The sequence below is a fragment of the Haliaeetus albicilla genome, chromosome 8 (genome assembly GCF_947461875.1).
Source record: "Haliaeetus albicilla chromosome 8, bHalAlb1.1, whole genome shotgun sequence".
In the NCBI taxonomy this organism is placed as follows: Eukaryota; Metazoa; Chordata; class Aves; order Accipitriformes; family Accipitridae; genus Haliaeetus; species Haliaeetus albicilla.
In genome coordinates this window covers 12,840,260-12,866,187 of record NC_091490.1, presented here as the reverse complement: position 1 = coordinate 12,866,187, position 25,928 = coordinate 12,840,260, and the positions used below count along the sequence as shown (strand labels likewise).

Below are 25,928 nucleotides of genomic sequence, written 5' to 3'. Positions count from 1 at the left end.
GCTGGAGCCAGTAGTACTCAAGCTGGAAGCAAGGTACACCTCTCTCGGGGTCTGGAGAGTGGGCAGAGAGGGAGGAGAAGTAGTGCATCCCCTCTGTGTCCTGATGTCTGTCCTGGGCATCGGTCTGGATTCCTCCCGTACTGAATCCAGATTTGCTTTAGTCAAACGGGAGTTGGGCTCATGGTAGCCGTAACTGCATGAAATGTCATGTCGCTGGGGTTGTAAGAGAGGCTGGGCTAATAGTCCAGACTTGGCTTTTGACCAGGGATACAGTAAATCTGAATTGGAGGGCTTAGCAACAAGCACAGTCGCATTTGGCTGTGTGGATCACGGCATCACTGCCCCGGGCTTCCCCATTATAAAACAGGCAACGCGACAACCCGAGGTTTTCATCTGTGTGTATCTGGGATAGAGTGATTAGGATACGGATGTTTCTGGCATTGGTGAGTTGTTAGAAGAATAGTCTGATTTTTTTCTGAAGAGGCAGTCACGCAGTGCAGCGAAGATCTGGCTGGTGCGTGGTTCGGCGTGCAGTTTGTTTCCCTCTCCCGAGGTATCTTTGTTTCTACTTAGTATTCTGCGAGCCGTGCTGAGACCTGGGTCTTGTTTAATCAGTTTGGTTCTGATTGCTTCCTTGTATCCATGGGTCGCATCTTGAATTCAGTGTTTTGCATTACAAATCTGCTCTCCAGAGATGGGCAGGATATATAGCTCCATCTGCCACATCCAGTTTTAGCCCTTTTTCACAGAGCCCTGTTAACAGGTGACATGCACAGCCCAACGCGATTCCAGCTAGTTGTTGGTGTGTAATTAAGAAGATGAGTGCTGACTGGATCCTCTTCTGCAAAATGGAGGAACCGCTGCAGGCTGCAGAGAGATGGGGCGTATTGGCCGGACCTCCTGGTGCAGCTCCCGGGCTCGCTCTGTCCCAGAGCCTGCCTTGGCTTTGAAGGGTGAGATGAGTCACGGGAGCTGGATTATTCTCCTCGCGTGCCAGCTTCTAAATGCCAGAGGAGATGTGGCGAAGTAGATCTCTCATAGGAGTATCATTTTTTCTCTTTTGTTTTGTGACATTTGGATGACAGCGTTTTTGAAATGGTCATTCCTGCTATTACTACTGTGAGAAAGAGGTTAGTCTAAAATCAGTATGTGAAAGTGCTAATAAATACAGTGTTTATGCACCATCAGCGGATAGATGACCGTTTTGATTTCTTATCTCATTGTTCTTCTGCTAGAGCCGAACCTCTGTTGTTACAGGGTTATAAGAGATAACCTGTGTATTTTTAGGCTTTTCTTAAGGTGGAAAAACTAGAATTCAAATGGTTTGCAGCTTTTCTCCAAAGTGGTGATATAAATTGTTGTACTAAAACTAAAGGTTTAGTGGAATTTTAAGAAACAGAAGAATAAAATTAGTCCAGAAAACGTTTGCAGGATAATTTATTGTCTGTTTTTATAGAAGCCTGGTAACTGGAGTAAGCTTCTGATACTTTCAAGATAGCAGTGTTTACTCTTCGGAGTTTCATAGTTGGTTTGGTTGTTTGTTTTGTTTTAAATCTGTTCTCACAAAATAGTGTTGGGGAGGCAGAGTGCTATCACTGCTTTTATAGTTGGGGAGTGCAAGGTGCAGGAACGGAGGCACTTGGCGAGGCCACAGGAGTCCTTGTGCTCGGAGGCGGAGTTGGAGCTCCGGACCTGCCCTGCCTCTGCTCCGCTGCCTCTGATGTAAAAGCAGAGCACAATGGTGGCGTTGGAGCTGTTAGAAAGAAAATTACAACGCATTGACTATAAAACACATGTATGGTATCATTTTTATAGGGATATATGTATACAGATGTAAAATATGCACAAATAATGTGTGAATATGTGCGCGCATCATGTTTAAAAATCCTTTGGGAAGAAACTCTTAGCAGGTCTATATTGGAGTCAAAAGAAGTGAGATCTGCTTGCTAAGTAAAATCTAGAGAGGCACAGCAGCTGAGATTGTGGCTGCAAATCACAGTGAGAAGGATGTCTAACAAGATCTCTTGCACTGGCCAGTCCCTACTTTTAGGGAACTTTTTCTGTTTTTTTCAGCCCTGTGATGCTGTCTCATAGCAGGCACAAAATCTGGTCATCTGGTCTGGGAAAGCCCCAGGGAAGGAGATTGTGTTTTGAATGCAGTGAGTAGGATTGTATCATCCACCTTTCAGTATGCTTTTTCTTTTGTGTACTTGATGACTTGGACAGTTGAAACTAAAAGCTTCCCTTGAAACAATATATTGAGAGATTAAAGTTTTGACCAAGGGGTCTGGCAGGTAGTTCTGAAACACAAGTGTAGTTTAAAGCTGTTCTGAAACAGCTGTAATGACAGTAATGTATATTGCTGTCAGAGAAAAACACAATTTCTTCCTCTGTGAGGAGAGGGAAATAGCTGGTTAACAGCTAGAAACCTACCTCTCGAGATTTACCTTTTTAGATGAAGTGCTAAGGAAGAATGCATGGCTTCCTTATCAGGTATATATTGTAAGCTGTATTTATGTTAGTTGCTGTGCTGCCAGGGTTAATGAGGTGATTGGAGGCCAAGTAAATGTAACATATTCATAGGTAGTGGTATTAAAAATGAATCCTGAAAAGGCTCGCTGGCTGGCAGCCAGTTAGTTTGGGGTCCCCCGTTTCTCACGGTTCAGCTGGGAGATAAGCTGTGAAGAGGAGCATCTGTGAAAGATGGGAGGCGAGGCAAGAATGTTTAAAGTTGTAGCCTAGTATTTACTTTCCAAACAACACCAGGAGTGCTGGTGCCTGTTTGGTAGTTTATTAGGGAGTGTACTGCCTGTAAAGTTATTGCAGCAGAGGCAGCTGTGGTCTATAAGGGTTGCACTTACTGCTCACCTCCCCTGGCTCATGGAAGCTGGTCTCTGACTTGACCCTGTATTTCAGCTGATCAAGAGTTGTGCATAACACTTTTCAGCAGAAATAGAAATTTATCGCACAATTGGGTATGGATTCTTAAGTAGAAACCTGATGCAAAACATAGGCGGGGAGAATTTTGTTAGTATTCATATTCATAAAAGGTCATTTTAGAAACTGTAAAGGATGAGAAGCACGCTGTAGCGAGTTTATGGTGCTTCATGAAAAAGGCGCCTGCCTTTCCATTTCTAGAAAGCATGATATTAAAGTGTTCGGCTTTTAAATTATTACTAAGGCTATATTGCCACCCCCCTTGTTTCTGAGGTGATGCTTTGTGTTTTTAATGTATGTTTTTATTTTGTTTCATTCTAGTTTCACAGCTATGGCCTTAAGTAATCATTCTGAATAAAGCAAATCTGTTTTGGTTACATCAACAGGGCATTTAATGTCCACACAACTGCTAATCATTCTTCAATTTGTGCAATTAGAATAAAGCTCGGGTCACAAGTGGTAGAAATGTGAGAGAGTCGGAAGCTGCTGTGCTGTTGTCTGCTCTCGGCTTATGTGCTGCAGAGGTGATTTTACTCTGCTCCTGAGCTGGGGTGTATTTACTTCAGCTTAATTAAGCACCAGCCCTCTCAGCGCTTTGCCTCCTAGTGCAGTCAGTGGTCTTGGTCCATTGGTTGGTCTGGAAGAAGATAACAGCCATGGCATAAAGGATGGGGTGTTGTTTTCTTGCCGGTACGTACTCATCACTGGTAAGTGCTTCCATTGATTACAGCAGTGCGAACACAGCTGAAAACAACACGGTTGGTGGTTTCTAGGAATGTTTGTGCTACCATTTACCAAGCCCTTGCCTTGTTGCTTGAGGATTTTATTTTGAAACAAAAGTGGCAATGTCAGGCAAACATGTGCAAATGCTTGTTGGGATTGCTGTTTGGAGGGGCTACCCGCTGGCTCCCCAAGGTGATTTCATGGCTGTATGGACCGAGCATCCCTAGCAGGCACGCTCTGGTTGCTGTTGGGGTGTACTGGGACCAGTCTGCAGAAGCAGAGTAGGTACTGGCACAACTGGGTTGTTTGTGGTGGGTGGGTGGGTGAATGCGGGTGTAGGCTGTGCTACAGTAGTTGTATGCGTGTCATGTTATGTTATCCCTACTTCTAAATGGCAGGTGAAAAGCTTCAGCTAATGCTCCTTTAATAATTAATTGATGTGAACAGGCACATCTTTGAGCCATTTTCATTTTATATGGTATGATAGACTTTTGATTAATTACCTTAGCTTGTAGAGTTGTAATAGATTACTGTCTTACTTAAGGGAAGGAAAGGCTCTACTTTTCTTGTCATTGACCAAATACTAATGGATCAGTTAGGGGATGCAGCCAGCTGTAGTGCATGCATCCTCACGGACACACAGCTCCTCTACCATGCGGTGTGCAAAATGTGAGCCTGTCTTGAATGCGTCTGTTTCTCTTTTTCTGTGTTTGAACTGGACACACCACTGTAGGCACTGCTGGAAAAGAAATAAATTCTTCTTGCAAAGGTACAATAAACTAACTTGGTAGAGTTAGGCCCCTTCTTTCTTAACCATCTGGGCTACTTCATGTTGCGCTGAATGGAGATTAAAAATTACATCCTCTCAACTGTCTTGAAACACATGTGGACATTGGGAAATGTCTGAGGAAAGATGGCAAAGGGAGGGGAAATGCAGATGTAGGCAGAGATGTATGGGAGCTCTGGGGCTAGACCTACTGCCAGTCAAATTGCCCATGTCAGCTTTCTGATGTGCTTGTTGCCTGGACTAGGGCAGGGCATGCTCTCAACAAGGTCTTAAATGCTGCAGCAAGACCCCTTGGTGTTAAAGCTGTTTAATCTAAATAACAAGTGTGTATTTTTATTAAATTTAGTATGAAAATGAATGATACAGTGGCCCCTAGGGCACTCTTCTGGTACAATTTTATATATAAAAATGGCTTTTCTCTCCCCTGTTTGGTTTTGGGTTTGGGGTTTTTTTTGGGGGGGGTTTTTTGGTGAATAGGCAGAGTATAGACAGCCCTTTTCAAAATAATGTTGAGCTGGGAGTGTTTGCAGTTTGATCTTGTGACTCCATCCATCTCCTCTAGATACTATTAGTTTGAGATAATTTGGCACTGCTTGGCATCCTTTCATCTACAGGCCACGTACGGTCATCCCCGAGATGCAGCCGTTCCTCTGAAAACATGGCAGTGTCAGAAGAAAGCTTAAAAGTGTGTTATAAATGGGTTCTTCGATTGTTTTGTAAACAGTGTCCCCCAAGGGTAGGGTGAGAGAGCCTGGCCTGTACAGGGCTGTTAAAGGCTTCTGGGTTAGGAGTGGTACAGGTGCTATCAGCAGGGCTTGTGTCAAGGACCTGAGAAGATCTTCAGGTAGCACCATGGTGGAGCTGATCTGGTTCTGGCCGCTGTCGTTTCTCACCATTCATCAGCTGCATGAGTTGAGATGAAAGGGTTTGTTATCTGATGCTTTCTCCAGAAGTTAATAAACTTAAAGGACATGTTTGATTCTTCTCTGCCCCCCAGTATCAATTGGTGACTGTGGAATGGTTCAGAAGACTTTGTGTAGTTCAGGATTCATAGCCGCTTGAATAAACTTGGGGCTTAATAAACAAAAGACGGATGAGATGGTTCACTGTTTTTCCCTGCATATTTGCCTAAGGCTTTCAGCTGTCCAGAAAAATGACAAACTGCATCAAACAGAACCAGTTATTGGTGGCAGGGTTTTGTTTTTTTTAATATTTCATTTCAAGAAAGTTGCTACTAAGGTTTTTCTCTTAGCTTCTCATACACTCTATTGGCAAAAAAAAAAAGGCCAAAAAAATCGTGTTTGAAAAAGAGCTTAAAAAGTCTGTGATGATAATAATGAATTTACAAAATCCCTTGAGATAGAAATCTTTCTATATTAATACTAATTGGAAATGTTTTAAAGGTAACATTTAATAATATTTTAGCACTGTCTCCTGTAGTAGGATTTTGACCTTTTTATTGCCCCTGTGAGCCCGGGATGTTAATCGGGGAAATTGCACATGAGACATGAGGAATGTCTGAGATAATTTACCAAATTCTGCAGGTCCTTTCTTGTGGACAAAAATATCTAAAACTTTGACTTCTTTAACTTGTAGAGGAGCTCAAATTACAATAGTTGTACATGGTGTACGCCTTAACTCTCAGCTTGCTAACAGTTCAGAGATTGCTGGCTGCTCTTGAAAGCTTAGGAGGATATGGGTATGTGCGTTTACAAACTCTGAGGGGTTAAGAAGGCTTGTAGTTAATCCAAAATACAAAAATGCTGCAGCAGCAGAATTGCTTCAAGCTCTTTTAAAAGTCCTTTCAAGTTAAGATGACATTGCTTTTGGTTTAATATAATGAATTCAGTAAAGCAAGAAGGCAGTAGCCGTTCTGCTTGTTCCCACTCTCTGGTGAGGAGAGGGGGGCTTATAGGATTCTCGTTCGGCTAAATAAAGTTTGACTTGCATGTAGTGTGATAAATTCAAGTAGAATGCTTTCAAAGATAAAGAGCCGGGCGTCTGCAGCTTTTGTGCCTCCAGTAACTTGCAAGAAACTCTCTTGGACAGTTGATGGAAAAGGGTTTGGGGATGGTGGGCTTTCCCAGGGCAGCTGGTTTGTTTGAAAAGAAATAATAAGCTTTGCCTGGTTCATACAACTGGCTGTCAGTAGTTATTCGATCTTGGTCTTAATGACGGTTGCTGCCTATGAGTCTGCTGTGCCAATACTTCGGTTGGCCTTCCTGGTGCATCCTCACTTCAGGCAGTGGTTCGATAAGCTTTTCCTTTCCTACCCGCACAGTGAAGAAAGAAAACCCTGCTGGCTTCTCTCGCAGTGCTGATGCTGTTCGGCAGCAAAGGCTCCCGAGGAGGTCACAGGACAGGCACTTGCAGGTTGAGTAGCGGTGTTTGCTAGGCTCTTGAAAGGTTACCCTCCTCCCAGCCGAGTTCCAGAGTCAGGATTGATCTTGCAGCCGTTCATCCACCGTAACGCCAAAACAGGACTTGGAGCACAACCCTGCCACGTGCGGCTCTCCTGGGGAAGGCTGCCGGGACAAGCATGTGGCAAACGTTGGTCAAACTTCTGGTGGTCAGTGATGACTAATAAGTAAAAGAAACTGCCGTGTATCCAGAAGTTTTGCCATGTAATCAAGGGACATGGTTTTCCACGTTTGCTTGCAGAGAAACGTGCAGAGGGATATTTGTATCTTGTGAAGTCCTGACTGTCCATTTCAGCCCTTGCGGAGCTCTCCTGTTGCCTTTGCTCAGGAAGGGTTTTCGTTTTCCAGACATGATCAGTTTGCTTCAGCTAGCAATACGAGTCTTAACTGGTTTTTGACGAACACTGTCAAGGAGGGTACATACTTTTTATTTTATTTTGCATTTGTAAAAGTTCCATCAGACAGTGCTGACTTCCTTAGGAGATGCCAGGCCGCAGGCACGCTCCGGTTTGGACGAAGGCAGGTTGAGTGGACTGCGAAGTTTTGTGAAGTCTGTAAGTCTCAGCTGAAGAGCAAGCCCAGAATACTTTTGCACAGAGATTTACACCACCATGGCCCTTCTGGTGCAAGGCTTTAGGGCTTCTGCGTGTGGAGCAGAAGCACGACAGAGCGGTGGGGAATCTGCAGAGCCTTAAGCAGCCCTTTACTGCTGGTGCCCTCGGTGTGACGCAGAAGGTTAATCTGTCAGGAATTACCTCTGCGAGCCTGAAGGATAGAATAAGCTTTATTATGAACAGCAGTGCTTCATGAGGAATAGCTATTAAAATTCCTTCATGTATTGCTTTTAAAAGGGCTGTAAACAAATTGTTTCTCATAAACCACCTGCATGCATAAAACACATTTTCTATTGCCAGCGTTTCCCAGAGTTGGATTGCTGATTTAGCCCTGACAGTACCCTGGGTACTTTGTTCTGCTTAAAAAGCTGATCATTGATACTTTTCCAAATGTTTCCATGTCTTTAATGTTAGTTCAAAATATCTAATGCATTGCTCCTGCAGGCAGAGAGGATACCAGCTGCATCAGGCAAGTTCCCATTCTGTTGCCTCCTCTCCTACAGTCAGGAATGGCCCATGTTCTTCCTGGGAGAGGTTTGAGATTCATTTTCACTAGAAGACAAGGAAAGAGTGGTAAAGGGAGAAACAGAAGACAGATACATGAGTCTGTCACAAAGCCCTTTTCAGAAACCTTCTCTTTCCTCTGAGAAGAGAAAATTACCTTGTACATTGCATATGATTTGGGCTGATTTTTTTTTTTCCTCACACTTCAACTCTCAAAGAACTTTTCTTTAAAAAGGATAAAATATAAAAATAAAATTTTAAGCCCAGCCTGTCAGCAAAGGGTAACGCATTCTGAAGGAAAGCCTCTGGGCTTTGAACCTTTGCCAGTTGACCCCTAAAATGCTGCTGGTAGGGTACTTCTCTGCTATAGCTACTTTTGAAACACTCCATGGATGCTTACCAGGTAGAAGGCTTTAACTGATGGAGTTAGTACACTTACAGAGTTAATACATTTAACATGGAGTGAAGGGGCAAGATTCTTCCAAGAAATTTCTGGGACAGCATCCAGGTCAGTGGGAAATGTCCTGGAATTTCTGACCTGAAATATGTGACTCTGCAGTATCAGCCTTCCTCCCGCTAGTAAGCGTTGGGCAAATTTGAAGTGTTCCCCATGCCAAGATGAACTAATTTTTCCAAGCAATAGGTGGGCTGCCTTTACTGCAGGGAGTGTTATGGCTTCTGTGTGAAGAAGAGAAACTCCTTCATTGCTCTGTCCTCAAGCCATCCCATTTTGGGGTCTCTTCTACCTGGTAGGTGAGAGCACTTGCTTCTGCTGGAGCTGCTCCTACCTTCCCCACCAGTGACATAATGTTGGCATGTGTTACTTCAAATGAGCTTATACTGGTGATGTGTATGCTACGACAGGAGCAGAGCTGCCCATTTCCTGACAAGGATCAAGTGGTACAGCATGTTCTGTGCTTGATGGGTGATATTCTATACGGTTTCTAAAATATAATGCTCTGATGCAGAAATCGGGGAATGAGTGCATTCCAAAGATAGACTGGCCTCCCTTCTGCAGGGTGCACACTAGCAGCTCCTTTTGCAGGACTGTCCTGACCTTGTTTGTTTTGGACTTAGGCACCATAAAATAGCTTGTTAATTGCTGATCATTTAGAATTATAATTAGGTGTTACCAGATGAGTTCTGTAATACTACAATTAAAATGTTATAAAAAATTTTGTGGTTTTTAATACTTCATAAATTGGTTAAAATTTAATTCAAAGCATACTGATTGCAAGCTCTCTGTGTATGTGTGTAATTATTAAAACCCACAAGGATAAAACCAAAGCAGAGATATCTCATAAAGAATGTACCAGTAAAAAAACCCGTCCTTTGCATCATGTTGCTGGGGAAGGTTTGAGTGACGCAGAATCCATGCACCGGCTAGAGGTCAAGCAACCAGGGATGCGAGCTCCAGCATTGGATCCCTTCAATAAGCAAGGAAGGAAAGTCAGGGCTCTGGTTACTGTCCTGGGGTATGAAAAGAGAAGGGTGTCCCTGAGAGCAAGGTACAGCTGAAACTGTTTGGGGTTTGCTTATTGCCTCTGTGAAATGCAGGGTGCCTTGCATTGAGAAAAGCTCTTCAGCAAGTGGCAGCAGATGCCTTGGGCCTTAGAAAATCCATTGTATTCTGGATCATGTATAACCAGATCAGGACTACCTTAGTTAATGCCATGCAGAGTGCTGTACCAGTGCAAGCATAGTCTGGTGATTCAAGCTGATTCAAAACATTTTGAGTGTCCTGCCTTCCCAGAGCCAGACTACAACATAGACCTGCCACAAACATGGTGTTGTGTGCTCTAGCTAATTCGGTAAAACCGCCCCTCTGCTCACGCCTGGCTCGGGTCCACTTTAACTAATGGTCTGGGCACATGTCTAGAAGCAATGGGCATAGGCCTGTGGTCTCTGAGCAAATGAGCTTTCAGAGGGAACGTCATCAAAACAACTTTGATGCATTAGTCTGCAGGTAAGAAAAAGCATGGACATCTGGTGCATTGCATATCCAAAAGTAAATGCTTAAAACTTGGAGCATGTTCTTCGTACATCACTCAGGGCTTCAGAGCCGTTGTTTATTGGCAGCTGAGGAGTTGCTCTGTGCCACTGTTAATTTGATATGTTTGGGTTTGATGAACAAGGTGCTGGGTCTTGTGTTGTTAGCCCCACGCCAGCATCAGCCATGTGGAGGAACAGGGGCTGTTCCTTTCCTTGCAGCTGTACTTAACCAGGTCCTGCTTAAGCTTTCCTTTGTTTTTCATCAAGCTAGGCAATGTCTTTCCCCTTTAAGATCTGTTCTGTTTTTCTCCTGGAAGCTTTTTGCCTTCAGGATTTTATGTCCTGGCAACTAACAAAATTAAAATAGCTTTCCTCCTAAGTACTGTAAAACGTACATTGAATCTGATTTCAATGGCTCCGAGTATGCATTTCAACACACTAATGTACAAATGGATTGAAAAAACAGCTAGCAGTAATTTTTTTTCCTTGAGTTTTACTGAATGGTGTCCCAAGAAAGCTGCACATTATGTGTTATCCTCTTTTAAGTTTTACTCAAGGTCGTGTAAAGGTGGTGGCCTGGAAGGAAAGAGTGGATAATTTCAATAGTAAAGCTACGAAGTTGCTGCAGACGGCATATGGGATGTCTTATTTTTCAAAGGTCTTTCCATCTGCTATTGGCAGAAGTCTCCATTACAAAAGGGCAGTTTCGTGTGAGGTACATAATTTATTTTTTTTAGGTTGATCTTTTGTAAGGATTCAGGTTTATCCTAAGTCAGACCATTAGTATGGGACAATTCACCTGGTAAAGAGAACACATAGGAGTTGTAAGATGTAACTGAGCTACAGAGGAAATTCTCTCAAAGTTTGGGGAAGAAGGAATTTTTAAGATTGGATTATAAAAATGAAAAGCAAGCTACTGTCTTGTGGATGCAGAAGTGTTATGGTGGTAGTTTTTGTTCATTTTCCTTTGCATACCTTACTTAAGATTGAATTGCAAAACTTGAAGCTTCTAGAACCGTAGGATGTCATGGAGGAGAATTATGCTGAAGGGTGAAGAATATCCCATATCAGTATGTCTGTGCCATGCTGAATGTAAGAACTGATCTCTCCTGCTGCCTCCCGAGTGTAGAAATGCCAAAGCCATTGGAAGTAGCTACATGGCTGGTGTGCACTCAATAACCTTGGCTACCAAAGCATGCCTTTTCTAGTAATCAAGAAATTGCTCTATATCAAAAGCAAAACCCCACATACATTTGGTATGGATTTTATGGTGGGTGAGGGTCCATGGGAGGTACAGGATCACACAAGGTGCAGGGACCAGCGAGAATTGTGCAGGGGTGTTGATGTGCCCAACTTACGTGAGAGGCGATGTTGTTTACTTTTGCTGTATGTTTTGGATTTCTTTCTGAGGTTGGGAGAGGCAATCGTTACAGGTTCATTAAAATGTGCAGAATATTTTTAGCCTCCCACTTTTTCTCATCTTTCTAATCTGAAGCAGATGAGGTTGCGCATCCTTGATAAGGTGGCAGGCAGCGTGGATCTGCAGCCACATGGAGGCTTCCTATCTGCTGCCTCTAAGTTTTCAGCACTTGTGCGTGGTCCACGCATGTGAGTTTACTTGCAGAATGTGTGCATGAAAACGTGAGCGTGGAAGCAGGTTTTGACCTGTTTGACTCTGGAGTCCTGGGATTTGCTTTGTGGCATGGAAGATGGCTGGTCTGTCCAGAAAGTGTTGGATTCACTGCAGCCTTGATGTAGCTGTTATCTCGGTCCCTCTAGCCAGGAAGTAACTAGGAAACTACTGCTTTGATCTGCCAAAAAAGACGACTTGTAAAATATATTAATTGATTTTCTTCCATCAAACTGTTTTGAACGTACAGCCTCAGATCTGAGTGAGACAGAATCTGATGTGTAGATGCTTTGTGTGTCTTACTGTACAGAATATGATGCAAGAAATCTGAATTTAATTTTTAGCCTGAAGTGCTACTGAAGGAGAGAAATTGTATTTTTGGACTGAGTCAGAGTTAAGACTGACTTTGCCACCATTAATTCAGGATTTCTTAATTTACAGACCTTTGATTTCTTCATCTTCAGTAAACATTATATTACATCTAGGGCTTGATTTTTATTTACATCCCTTTAATATGGCTTGGGTACTATATAGTATATGCTACCTCAGAGGGTGTTTTCTTTTGCCAAAGCAAAGGGGCCTTAGTAGAAGGGGGAAAAAACCAAAAGGAATAATCATAAATTTAGCATCTTATTACAATAAGCTTGATTGCATCTTGGTTTCTTTATAGGTTACAGAAACAGTTTTCATTTTTCATACAGAAGGCAATTGCATGAAACTTGTGCTTTCATAGTTCCTGCTTATTAGTTGCGAAGGGAATTTCTGGGTGCTGTCTTCCATGGTAACAGCCAAATGCCTCCAGAGCCAGAGGACTGCAGGATGCTGGGGGCGTTCTGCATGGAGTGAATTCAGTTTAATAAATGTAATAAGCTCATTTACCCTACCGGGCTATGTTAACTACCTGCATATAAACTGAGCATGCATAATGTTTGGGCAAAGGTTAGAGAAGCAGTTTGTAGGAAAGGCTAGCTCCAGAGCACGCCAAAGCAGCAGCTATTCTTATTTTAGCCTTCAGTAACACACACAATAATGGGGTTCAAGCAGTATCTGTGGTTGAGACAGTAATAACAACTATGATATAATTAACTTCAAAACCCTTTAGGAGAGAATAATTCTAAAATCTAGCGTTGGAAATGTTCATATTTTCACAAGATGAGAATTACAGAAAGTTTAATTGGATATATAAACCCTCCAGTAGGGCATAAGTTGTCTGCTAAATGATGGTGCCTGCTAAAAGAAGCCAGCCCCGTGGCAGCCTGCTGCTGTCTTCTCCTGCACGGTCTTTGAGCTGGCTGGGGCTGGGATCTGGTCTGGTACAGTGGTGCTGCTCCTGTACTGGTGGTGACCACGTCTAGAAAGGACAGCAGCCAAGATGCATTTGTGAACTTGCCACTTCGTGAGCGCTTGGTGGACCTGTGGAGAACGATTATCGTCTCTGTTAGCAGGTTCAAAGCAGTAAGTCCTTTTTACTTGATTGCTGCACACAACAGCGGCTGCGAGATGGTGGGTGGAGGTTTTGTCGCCAGCATGTGCATGCTTTCCAGAGCCTGACTTAAAATAGCTCCAGACACAAGTAGTTGCTCAGCATTATTTAATCACCTGTGTATTTGTCAAGCTGCTGCTGAGTCAGCAAGGTTGAAGTTGTTTGTGGGATCCTCACGTACGTCTTCGTGAGTGGCCATGACTATGGTGCACGTAGTGCATGAGTACGGTCGTAGAGCTTGGGGGGGCCAAGAAGATCAACATGTTGAGAACGATGCTAAACTTCAGAAAGGATGACTTAAAAGAAAGTGAACGAGTCACTCAAAGCATCCCTAAAATTAAAAATGGGAGAAAGTACGAGTAGAAAAGAAAAAGGGGGTGGAGGGGGAGTGAACCAGTTCCTTGATGTGGTTTGAAACCAGTAGCGGAACATAAGAAAGCAAGCTGGGAAAAGCAGTTAAATTAGCAAGGCTCAGAGTAATTCACACTAGCTAGATGGCAGGTTTGAGAAGCTGTTTAAGATGAAAATTTGGAAACCCAGCTCCCAGGTAGTAGTAGAGTGTATAAAGTATAACAAGTATAAAAGGAAAATTGAAAGATCTAAGGTGGGCTTTGAAGAACTAACGACTATACATAGAAGATAAATAATTTAGGCAAATCAGTGCCATTGTCTTGTGTAAAAATTGGGCTTACTGGATGATGGGAGGTTAAAGACGGCAATTAAAGAAGAGAAGGGTACTGCCAAAAATGGAAATTATTGCTTTGCATCAGTTTTTAACTGCTAAAAATGTTGTGGAAGACTTGGTGCTAGTATTATGCCCAGTCTTTCTAAATATAAAAAATAAGCAAATTTCAGAAATTGAGGTCTTGGGAAAAGCAGATTTGGAATAAGCTATTAATCTGAAGAGCATTAAGTGAGCAGACCCCAATAGTATGCTATGTTATGTAAAAGATAACTGAACTTCCAGCAAAAGTAAGGGATTTTTCATTAAAAAGAGCCACTTTTTTCAGAAGACAGTTCTTTATATACCTTGTACTCTGGTTGAAGCAAAAATTACTGAGAAAATAACAGAATACCTGAAAGATCATATTCTCATAGGGTCCAACTTTCATGGTTTCTGCAAAGGAAAACTGTTCTAGTAGTTGCTTGAAATGCCCAAGCCAGAGAATGGGCTTACAATTTGTTCAGATTCCAGGAATTCTCTGAAAAATTTCTACAGTAACAAAGGCTGCTGACAAAGCTATGTACACATGTGGATAGAGCAAAAGCATTCTTATAAAGAAGAAACTGATTTAGTTTTGAATTAGGATTGGTTTAGAATTTAGTTTGGTCTCAAGCCAGTAGACACCATGCAAATCATTGAAGGGAAGGAAGGCCAGATTATCCCTCATCTGATTGATCATTTACATTCTTGCTGTTTTGGTTAAAATTAGTTTTGGTGCTCGGTGGATCTTACATCTGCTCTGCTTTGCTTGGTCTGTCAGTCTGAGAGATACAGAACCAGTGTGTTTGGCATTGCTGGAGCCAGATGCAGGAATAACAGTACCACAGCTGTACAGTAAATAGCAGTCAGCTGCAGTGTGTTGTAAGCAGCAAGCCCAGAAGGACTGTGTTTCTCGGCTCTTCTCTCTTTAGTTTAAAACATTCTGTTCTACATCCTGGATGTGTGGAACTTGATGCCAAGGATTTGGGGTTTAGAGGAGAAGACTTGGTACCTTGTGATTTTAATCTTTACACTGTTTTCCATTGTGCTGAATGCAAGTCTGTAATGGCATGGTCACTTGTATTAATAATATATCGTCATGTGTGTAAATAATTTGTAGAAAAAGCACAGGAAGCGGCTGGCTCATGAGCATGTTCTTCCACATTAGCGGAGTTTGCTGATAGCTAAAGGAGTAGCTGAATTTCTTTTTAATTTTTGCAGAATTTTCTACTGCCTTGAATTTTTAATCCATGTATCTGTTTGCACTACTGGGCCTATTCTGTAAGTGTGAAATACCTCTGTTGAAAGGGCGATATGCAATAGTCTACTTCTTTTAAGGAGACTTTACAGCAGGCATTAAGAGCCTATACACTTGGGTAGGGTGATCTACAGCGATCTGTATTTAGTGCTCATTGTGAATGATGGCTGGGTTTGTGAGGCTCAAGGCTGATCTATATTTTAAGTGGATGTTTTGACTTATCACTGTAGTTATTTAATGGGCCCCTTCATAATCATTGTTCCAGTGGAAAAAAATCCTCCTTTTTGTCTAGGATTGTCTGCAGGCAATGACACTTTCAGAAATTAATATCCTCAGAGGCCCATGTAGCCAATAAGGCTGATGGGAGTATCCAAGCTGTGCTTGTATCCTGCTGAAAAGCTTCTCTTTCCCTGTGCTTCTCCCCTTGGGTCAAGTTGTGATTGTGTGTTCAGGATCACAAAGATCTGTAGCTGGGCCAGCTTGTTGCTAAAGTCTTCACGTTTGTTTTTTTTTTTTAAGGCTTTGCCAAAATAAGGAGAATCTTTTTGAAGTACTTCTGAATTCTTCTTGCTGTTTTATGTATTTCCCCATACCAATCTGCCTCTGTTCAGGTTTTCTGGTTCCCAACCCCCCCCTACATTATGGGATATTTGGGGGTGTTTCTTTTTGTTTTTTTTCCACCCTGCTTTTAATTTCCATCCAAACAGATGATGAAACATTTTCCTGCTGGGGTCTGTTCTGGTTGTGTGTTGGTTTTTTGGGTTTTTGTTGGTTTTTTTTTTTCATTCTTTTTTGGAGACTTTACTGAGAACATTCAACATACACTTTCTTTTGCTCTGTCTCATGCCATTACTCACAGTTATATGCCCGTGGCTAATTATACTCCTCCACTCCTTTCTTGGTGTTTGTATCCTTCATGTACTTACAGATGGTTATCAAACCCCCATCTTGCTTAGCCAGTCTGTCTAGCGCTTGTGACTTGACAGAGATTTTTATCCTTCCCGGTTCTTGAATTGCTTTGCTCATCCCTTCTCTCCAGATGGTTTGAGAGTCTTCAAACTGATGCTCTATGCCTGCTCACACCTGGGTCCTGGAGGTGATACCTTTGCTCACGTAGCAGCCGCTTTAGCTTTTGGCCTTTTTACTGTATTGCAAGTTCATATCAAGTTCCTCCCTAAATCTAAGCTAGTGTTGCCATCTTCATATATCTCCCCACTGAATCTCTGTCATACGTTCCCTGCATGTGGGAGTTTGGAGTGGAATGAGACTCGTTTTGTCTTTTTTGGCCATATTGCTGTACTCCCCAAGTCTCTTTATATTATATTTCTCGCAGAAAAGCACAAAGAAATCTATGCTAAAGGAATACTAATCTAGTGAAGTGAAACATTCAAAAGTCATTAACTTGTGTGTAACTGTGCTTCTACAACTTCTAATGTGTGCAATAAGATGATCTTGAATTATATAGTGCATCATGGTTTTCCTCTTCCTCCTTCAGAGCACAGATGAGGCAATATATACAGAGTGAAGCAGTTGAGCCGTAGCCAATTATTGTTCTTATTTTTTAATAGAATAAATAGCTGCCTCATTACTTTGCGTGGCATGTGCCCCCTCCTCGCTTGGTCAGTTCTTGATTCCCATCGTTTGTGCGACACCCCAAAGTATTGTGGTGATTGGGCGTCTCTGGAGCACTGGTTCCCCTTCAGGGTATTTGTGTAAAATACAAAGTTGTGGGTAGGTGTCCAGAAGGAAAATTGGGTTTCATTATGTGCTGCACATGCAGTAGAGTTGGGAGAAGCTGATGCAGTTTTAGCCCCATCTTTACTATCATCTGGGTGGCGTCTAGTTGGTGTTTTCTGACCTGCATCCTTGGGCTCACGTTGAGAACGTTTAAGAAGTTTCCACCTTGAAAAGCAAACACAGTTGTTTCAGGTTCCTTTATGAAAAGCTACTATTACGTCTCCAGGTCAGATAAGGACATTGCTTATGCACTGGGCTTACCTTCCTGCCCTGTAAGTTTCTAGAGAGTCTCTTAACTGTGTTTCACAGCGAACGCGGTGTCAGTAGTCACACACGCAACCAAACCTGGCAGTTCTGTGGATGTACACGGGTTCCTGGAGGGAACATTTTTGTGCTGACTTGTTAGATACTTTGGGATGCAAAGTAGCTTAAACTTGAAAAGCGATTTTTAGTGCAGTATTTTTGTCCCTGGTTTGCAATGGGCAGGCTTACTTTGGGGATGCTTTTCTTCACCGTACTGTTGTTCATGGCTAGTGACCCACGTGACACTTGCTTCAGTTCAGTTTAGCTTCCAGAAGAGTTCATAGAGGACATGAGCTATTCAGTGCTGATTTGAAATTCCTCTTGACTCTTTAAAGTTGACTGCTTTTTCTAATCTCTTCACCATCTCCTGTGGGACATAGTCATTGCCAGAATCTCCTAGTACCGTATGAGCTGTTGGTATTCTTGGCTCTGTTTTAAATGAGTCCAGCTTTTTCTGGTTGTCTGAAAGAATCAAACCATGTAGGTTTCAAAAATGTTCTCAGGACTGCCTCTTTTCCATCCACCTGCCCCATGGCAAAGTGAGCTATATTTAAATGAACTTTGCCATTTTTTTGTTGTGCTTTCCCACTTTCTAGTTTTCTGCCAAAGTAGCACTCGGTAGCTCTAACATCGAGTTTGGAGCAGAGGCAGGATTTTAGCTTGCTAAACCCAAAGCTGTTTTTACAAAGCCATCTGGAGTGCTTAGCCTCAGCCTCCTTTTGGGTTATGTGGTCTAGAGTTTATAATATTGCCAGGACCAGATGCAGAAGTAACAATGAGAATGTATGTGTATTTTTGAAAAACCTTCTTCTACAGTGTCTGGGCTCCCAAATGAAATTAGTTGTGAGATGCTAGCCAAAGCAGTGAGATTAAAGGAGGCCTTCAAATGAAGGGACTTGAGGTCATCTGGTGCACAGGAGATAGTTCCAGGTGCAAGGGAGAGCAGCTTGAAGAGGCGTAAGGTTATTGGGGCAAAAGACACCCTAAGAAACTTAAGAGCATTAATTGGTGGCTTGCTGTTGGTCTTGATTTTACCAAAGCAATACTGACTCTGTATGTGTTTAGCTCGTTACTAAAATCTACCGGTTACCGGTTACTAAAATCTACTTATTTGGTTTATAGCTACTTTCTGTCTTTGGGTGCCTTTCTGTCCCAGGAAAGGAAGCCTTTAGCATTGGTTCAAGATGGCTGTTCAAAACAGTCAGAGTAACGCTGGCCTTCTAAGGGTTAACTGAGCTTCAGCTAACACCCTGCCACCTTGCTTTGAATATTGGGTTGTCTTGCTGGGGGAGAGAACACCTCGCTTCTAAAAATGGGAGAGCTGAACCACTGGGAGAGGCTTTTTCATATTTTCAATTTCAAAAGAGAATGACAGCTACTGAGATTTATAAAATTTTAAAACATTCCAATTTAAAGGGCTTTAAATATTGAATGCAGACGACAATTCCATAGGCAGAGCAACCATGGAAAGAGGAAGCAGCAAAGTTTGATCCTGTTAAGGGCTAAAGGTGTTCTATTAACTTTGGAGGGACAGACAGCAGTCTTGCATAAGAAAATCTGGCTTTTCTACCAGATGGTAAATTATTATAGAGCACTAAACAGTTGCAAAAAGATCAAGTCTATAAAGCATCTGGTAGGGTAACTGACAATTCATCAGTTTTGCATGATGCGCGTTGTATGTATCTCATGGGCTTGAGAGGAAAGTTATAAATCTGTCAAGCTTGAAACTGGAGAGAAGCTTGATCACATTTGCTAAAAGAAGAGAGAAATCGAGAGGCAGACCTATTCTTTAGCTGAGGTTTTTGTGTTCCTGAGAGTTACTCCTGAATGAGGGCTGTGGAGATGCCATTCACATGACTTCTGAGCAATCTGCACTCAAGATACACCATTAGATCAGACGCTTTTGTTGTTAATGGAAGTGAATGAAAGAGGAAAAGCTTTCTGAAAGCTATTCATCCCCAATCTGGTCTGATACATACCTAAAATGTTTTCAGCACCACCTGTAAAACTTGTTCTCTGTCCTAATCTGAAAGAGTTTGACACACATCATTAGTTTTGACACAGTAATTTCAACCCTTGTTGGTGGTTTTTTGTTTTGGTTTTTTTTTTTTTCCCCACCAAGAAGAGTAGCCTCTTAAGATTGTGGCTGCTGTTGAGCCAGATGTAATGCAGCTTAAAGTGTGCTTCAGTGGGTTCGCTTCTCTGGGCTGCACAAATTAGCACCGTACACGCAGAATTTAGAGACATTATCTTCACTCTTAATCCAGGCACTTCTTCCCATTCCCGTGTGGGCCATATCTGGAGAGCTGGCTAACACCGGGCAAACTGCTTGGGGACTGAACGGAGTTTCCCGTTGGAATAGAGCTTATGCAGCTATAAAGATACAACTATCTGTATCTGTCTCTGTGGTGTAAGACACGTTAATGGTGCTTTTAGTAATTCTTTGGCGAGAGATGAATGAGGATATGGAGGTTGGAGAGCAACAAAGAGAACTGAGTGCACGGCTGGTACGAAGAGCGTCTTTTGCAGTATTCAAAATCTTGCTGCTGAGCTTACTTGGATTTATGCTTTCTCATTGAGATAATAAAAGCAGAATGAGATGATCAGTATTCTCTCTGCATCTAGGTTAGAACTAGGTTATTTCGTAAAGTATTTTCAGATGTCTTGGCTGTAGAAGACATTGCATAAATAAAGATTTCTCTGTTTTGTGTGATATTATAACGTGTGAAAAGATTTACTGTGCAAATACAGTAACAGAATGGAGAAGAATCATGATCTGCTGTTTGTTAGTATGATGCGATGTAAATATTTGCCTAGGTAGATTCTCTTGAGATTTCTTGCGGATTTCCCTCAGCACTGTCGTTGCTGGCATTCTTTAAGCACTATATTTTTGACAGAAGTAAACATGTTCATAACATGTGATACTTCCATCAAAAGCTCAGTGATTCTCAAAAAAACCCCAAACAAACACAGACACTTCCTCTTCCAAAACCCCAGCAAAATGCAAAAATACCTTTGTTAGAGCAGTCTTGAATGTGTTTGTGAAATGTCTGCCAACAAGAAGAAGTGGTGGGTCGTGCCACGTACAGGCTGTGTACATGCAGATACTTTGCTTCAGGGATACTCACGGGGCCCACTCAGGCTGGCATCTGCCAGCACGAGATTTTTTTCTCTATTAGTGCTGTGTGGCCAACTTTCGGTAACTCTTGCAGCTTCGTGAAGGAGAATCTTGTCCATTTTTGAATGACTCTTGAGCTTGCGTTGAGATGCCCAGCACTGAAAGAGTGAGCCCCTGTCCCTGCTGAGCGTTGTCACTTTGAGGGAATGGGGCTTGCTAGCTCCTTTAATATCTGTCTTAACAGGCAGACTTTAGACTTTCAGGTGAAAGTAAAATGAGTATACTCTCACAAAAAGATAAAGAAGGCAGATACACAGAAATTGCATTCTTTTTAAACACCTACCTTTTTTGGTTCGGTTTCAAGGAATTTTTTGTATTTCTATATCCAAGCAGATGCCCAAATTAAGCCAATTTCCAAGATAATTTGCTGTGTTTTGGAGAAGGAATATCCAATCCCCAATCCTTTTAGACAGTCCTCCTCTCCATTTTTGGGAGGTTGAAGCGTAGGTGTTTGCTTTGGGTAAAGCTTCTCTTTATAGACGCTTTCTTAATAACCTTCTACTGTGACTCTGGTTGCCCTGTGAACTTGACAGCTGATTCAGTTCAGGTTCTGTTTCTCTTGCTTGCACCTGTTGAGACTTGTCTGGTGTACACCAGCCCAGCTGGATGGGCCAAGCTACGCTTAACATATAGTTGACTGCAAACCACCCTACATATGCAATCAAGTATGTCTCTCTTGGGCAGGTGGATGAAGGAGGAGTTACACGAGCTTAAGGCTGTTCCTTCTGTTGTAACATGTAACTTCAGAACTACTTGTTGTGAAAAAGAACAACTAAAGGATGTATTAATAGGCCATAAGAGAGACTGGACCTGAAGATAAACTTGGAGATGGGTGTGCATTTATGCCTCATGACCCTTGAAAACAGCTTACTGGATTTGGGGACATCAACATGAATCTCTACTGTTCAAGCAGGACAGAGTTAAATTTCACTTTAAAATTATCTGTAACTATGTCTTTACAATGCAGTTTGGTATATTGGCAGTTAATCTGTGTGTCATATTTGATCATTTTCCTTTTCTTCCTCTCTTGGTTTGCAGGAGTAAGTCTGTGTCTAACACTGGATGTACTGACCACTTGCCTCCATCTAAAGAGGACTTGCTCTACTTTGGAATATGGTGCCTAACTTCTGTGTCCCAGTACTCACTGTGCCAGCAGCCATCCTCTGCTGCTTGATGCTGCCTTTAGCAGGAGCGGACAGTAAGTAACATTCAGTTTTGGAAAGCTTGAATACCTTGTAAAATTTCTTTCAACAAATGTTAAACTTTCTTGGTTTGTACTGGAAACACTGATGGCTAAGGGATAACACCCCACCCCCGCAATCTCTTATTTTCCAATGTGTGCAATACAGATGAACAGTATGTATGTGAAGGGGCACAAATAGAACTAAAAAGGCTGACAAAATTTATTCAAGTGCAGGAAGAGTTTCTGTAGTAGCTGCAAGATCAAAACCTGACAATTTGATTTCTAACATGTACAGATGAGGTAAAGAAAATTGGGGCAGAGGAAGAGAGAACTATTGGGGTCACAGTATCCCTGTTACTTTATTTTCCTTGTTCTTCTACCAGCTCTCGTAATTTGTGTAGTACTGAGACATGTCTCCTGAGTCGGCAGGTGATTGAGAGCTGTTGGGGAAAGGGTGCAAGTTTTTACCTTCTGGTGTAGCTCTCCTACACCTGTATTTCGGCAGCATTGGAGTCGAATGTTTCCTTGTGGTCATGCTTCAAGCTATTGTGTCCATGCCTATTGTCGTGATAGTCTTACAGTGTGCTGCTGTGGCAGGAATTGATTAGCCCCATCCAGGCCAAGGGCAAAGCTGTGCACAAAACGCTGTTGTGGACAGACAAGAGGAGAGAAACTTGGCTGATGGTGGACTGCTGAAAATACCTGTATGAAGACTGCAGGAAACCTTGTGGGTTCTTTGCCTAGTCTTGGTTTTCATACCTCATGTGTATTTGCTAGACTGTCCCCAAGTATTTGTGCAGTCCTACTCCCCCCCCTTTTTTTTTTTACCAGAACCAGTTTTTCAGTGTCCAAATGCTTGCACATTCATTGCAGACTCTGGCAGTTGTGAATGCTCCACGCCTTTGAAAGCGCCCAGGGCTCCTGGGATACTTGAGTCGGAGCAGAGAGGTGACCGTGATGTACCTCCTGAGCTGCCACCAACCATCTGCTTCTCACTCCAGCTTTAGTCACCAGGCTCATAATTAAGATGTAATTATGTGAAAGTTGAAGGAGATCTTGATACATGTTGGTTAGGAGCCTGGCTGAATGGAGAAAACAGACTGAGGGTCCTAAATGTCCTTGACTGAATGGGAAGGAGTAAATTTAGAGAAGCTGGAGAGAAGAGTGAAGGGGATATGTGAGAAAAGATACAAATTCACTTCTTTTGTTGTCACTAGGGATGACTTGCACAGGCAATGGATTGTCTGTATGAGTCTGAGCGGCCCAGTTAAACTGAGGGCAGCTGCTGTCTCCTTCCTCAGCTTTCTTCCCTGGCTGCTGGTGCTGCTGGAAGATGCTTATTCAGATCACTTTATGTCTACACATTGTAGCCTATTTTGGAGTCTGGCACAGAGAAGTATATGTTTGATGTTCTGAGGTGTATAAAAATTCTCAGAGGTTCATTATCTTCATCCTGGCCCCTGCAAAGGAGAGAAGCATCACTCCATCAGGTATGCGGAAGCTGGTGGAGCTTGAGATGTCCTAGGACGGTTCTTGGCCTGAGGATAACTAACACTAGACATGGTTCACTAATTTTGTGGAATACTTCCACATGCTTAAATTTAACAAAATTGGCCCTGTTTCACAGGCCTAGATCCAAATATTGGTGTCTCAGATGTGGAACACTTCTGTGTTGAGAAGCAAGTGTATCTATGTATGCCTTTTTCTCTGGCGTAGACTGACTCTGAATTATTTTTCCTAATCTGGAAGGCAGATCTGGAGGACAACGACCTTTTAACCGCCACAGCCACCATGGATTAACCGAAGGTTTCCTAGGATAGAAAGTGTTGCTCTGTGTATTTTAGCAATTTACAGCTTTTCTATTATCTTACCCCACTGAATCTTGCCACCAACTCTCAGTGGCAAGGAGCTGTGTGAAAGGGCCTGCCCTGCACCTCTGCAGGGGGGAAAAATCATCCTCAAACCCTGCATATTTCATGTCATGCCATCAGTGATGCAGATGGGCAAGATACGATAGTGAATATGGCATTGGGGGAGTCCTGGTTCAGGACAGCAGTGAAGGGCAAGGGGAAGGTATGATAATATAGGCACACTGGAGCTGACTGTAAAAGTTACAGAGGGATGCTGTGAAAGGAGCACCCCATATGCACCCTGCTCGGTTTTTTTGGTCCCCTAAGCATCCTGTCGGCTCCAGTCAAAGACTCTTTATTTACATGGATTCCTGATGTAATATGGCTGTTCCTGAGGTTTCACTGTGGTTATTCCTTTTCCCCATTGCAGCGCTGCTTGGGAGGGATGGGTAGGCTCTGTATCTGCAAAGCATTTCTACATTTCCCCAATTAAAAGCAACGTGATAGTGGGAGCAGGCTTATCCCTGAAATTCCTGCAGTCAGTCCCCAAAATCGTTTTTTGTAGGAACAGCAAGGATCGAGGGCAGGGAAGGAGGGCTGGGGATGGGCTGTGCTGTATCCTTGGCATCAGGCTGCCCCGTGGTTCACGGCCAGGTGCTGGGGGAGCACCCACAACCGGGCTTCCCTACCTTCCCTGCCTGGGACGTGGAGCTGCTGTTGTCGCAACACATTTCAGTGTTTCTGCCGTAGCTTCCTGACAATTAGGCAACTGGCGGATAGCTAGACGTTAACGCCTGAGATAAAACAGATTGAATATGTATCGCCTAGCGGAATTAGTGCCGGGCGTGCGCGGCGATGCCTCTCCTGGAATTGAGTTCACAGGAGCTGTGAATAATGTCGGAGCTGCGGAATTGAAGGGGCATCCAAAGGTTAAACGTGTGGCAGTGTGTTAGAAAAAGAAGGGCTCGCTAGGTGCCTTCCTGCCAGCAGAATAGGAGCAGTGGTTTCCTGGCCTCTCCGGTGGGGTGCTGGGAGGAGAAGGTGAGCGGGAAGGGGCACGTGTGCGTGAACAGTGGATACAGAAGTGCTAATTTGGCAGAAAGCACTTTCAAATCCTCCCCGGCTTTTACAGACTGCAGTAAGAAATTATTAAATTTTCTCTGTGATCTGACTGTGTTTCTGTCAGGGTGACCCTAATTCCATTAGAGCAGCTCAGAGCTGATTCAGGATGGCTGTTTTACACTTTCTCCCTCAGCTTGCTTGCATATTTTTTTTAATGCACTCTGTGCTTCCACGTCTGTCAGCTTTTGACTGTGCATGGGAAAAATGGCTTTGCAGATTTCATTTAATGTTCAGTTCAATTGTCAACTAAAAGTTGCTCCTTTCCAGCTTTTGGAAATATGTCAGTTACTCTACTAAAATAAAAAAACCCAACAAAAAATATCCCCTCTCAAAACAAAATGCAGAGAAAACAGGAAAAAATCAATACTGTCATCAGAAATCATCAGCAGTGTGTTTTGTTGTTGGCTCGGTTTTTTAAAAATTAGGCTTTGTTTTTGAAGTCCTGGGCACAGCTTTCATTAGCCAAAGGAAGAGACTAGGTGACCCATCCAAAGTCTTTTCTAACTGAAATACATCTTGGTTTGTCTTGCACAGAATTTCAAAGGGCTTGAGGAAGAAAACCACTTCAAAAGTGACCTTGTAGAAGGAAAGAACTAAGGCAGTATTAGGCCAACTACCTGTGAAGTGATACGTGATAAACAAACAATTTGCACCTTTTGATTTCTAAAGATAAGAGCAAGCTTGGCTTTTGTTTGAGGGGGTGGGGGAAGGTTGCAGCAGTGAGCCGGGGCTGGTGAGGGCAGGTCTCTGGCTCTCACCACCTCTGGTGAGCAAGGACCCTAAGTCTCAAGTGTCTCCAGGCTGCCCTGCCCCTTGTAAGAGATAGTTGCTTTACATCCGAAAGGTATACATGTCGTACAGATACTTTTTTTTTTTTTTCAATCAACCATGTTTCTTGGATGCTAACTGGATTGAGGAGACACATTAAAAAAGAAAATAGGAAGGTGAGATGTTGATACTTGTGAAGGTTGGGAAAAGGAAGAGTACTGATGGCCTTTCTAGACACGCTGCTCCAGGTGAGTTCTGTTTTGCCAGGGATTTTGCATTGCAATCAGAAGTGCCGTCTGGAGGTTTTGGACAGAAGAGCGCTGGAGTGTTTGTTAGGGCGCTTGGTTCCCCTCGTGTCCCAGCTCTGCTGTCTGCCATTACTGTTTTGTGTTCCTGGGACCCAGGAATAGCGTGGCAGGTTCTGACTCCCTGATTCAGCTCTGCCTTCTATGCTCCATAACCTGAATGATGCCTCCACAGCAGCTCAGCTCCAAATACAGCTGCTTCGGGCCACCCTGCGGGACATACTTGCTGTTGTGAAAGTCTGGAAAACAGCCGCTTTGCAGAGCTGGGCAGCAGAGTCCCACCCCGAAAGCTGGACCTGAGGCTTCTCTGCTGCTGCCTTGCATCTGTTTCTGCTTCTTGGTTTCTTGTTTGCATGCCTGTCCCCAAACACTGCATGTAGTGATTATGTGTAATTGGTATGATCGGATCCAGGTATTGCAGCACAGGTAAA

The 25,928-nt window shown here is 43.0% G+C and overlaps 1 protein-coding gene across 13 annotated transcripts in view; it reads left to right on the top strand.

The window, feature by feature from the left end:
- The window catches only part of PTPRF (protein tyrosine phosphatase receptor type F), a 392,972-nt gene that overhangs the window by 116,317 nt on the left and 250,727 nt on the right, over nt 1-25,928 (top strand). For all 13 annotated transcript variants that reach the window (XM_069788950.1, XM_069788945.1, XM_069788949.1 and 10 more), the window contains exon 3: nt 21,308-21,467. In XM_069788950.1, coding sequence (XP_069645051.1) covers nt 21,383-21,467 — 85 coding nt within the window. In that variant the 5' untranslated portion in view covers nt 21,308-21,382. The remainder of the gene's footprint in view (nt 1-21,307; nt 21,468-25,928) is intronic.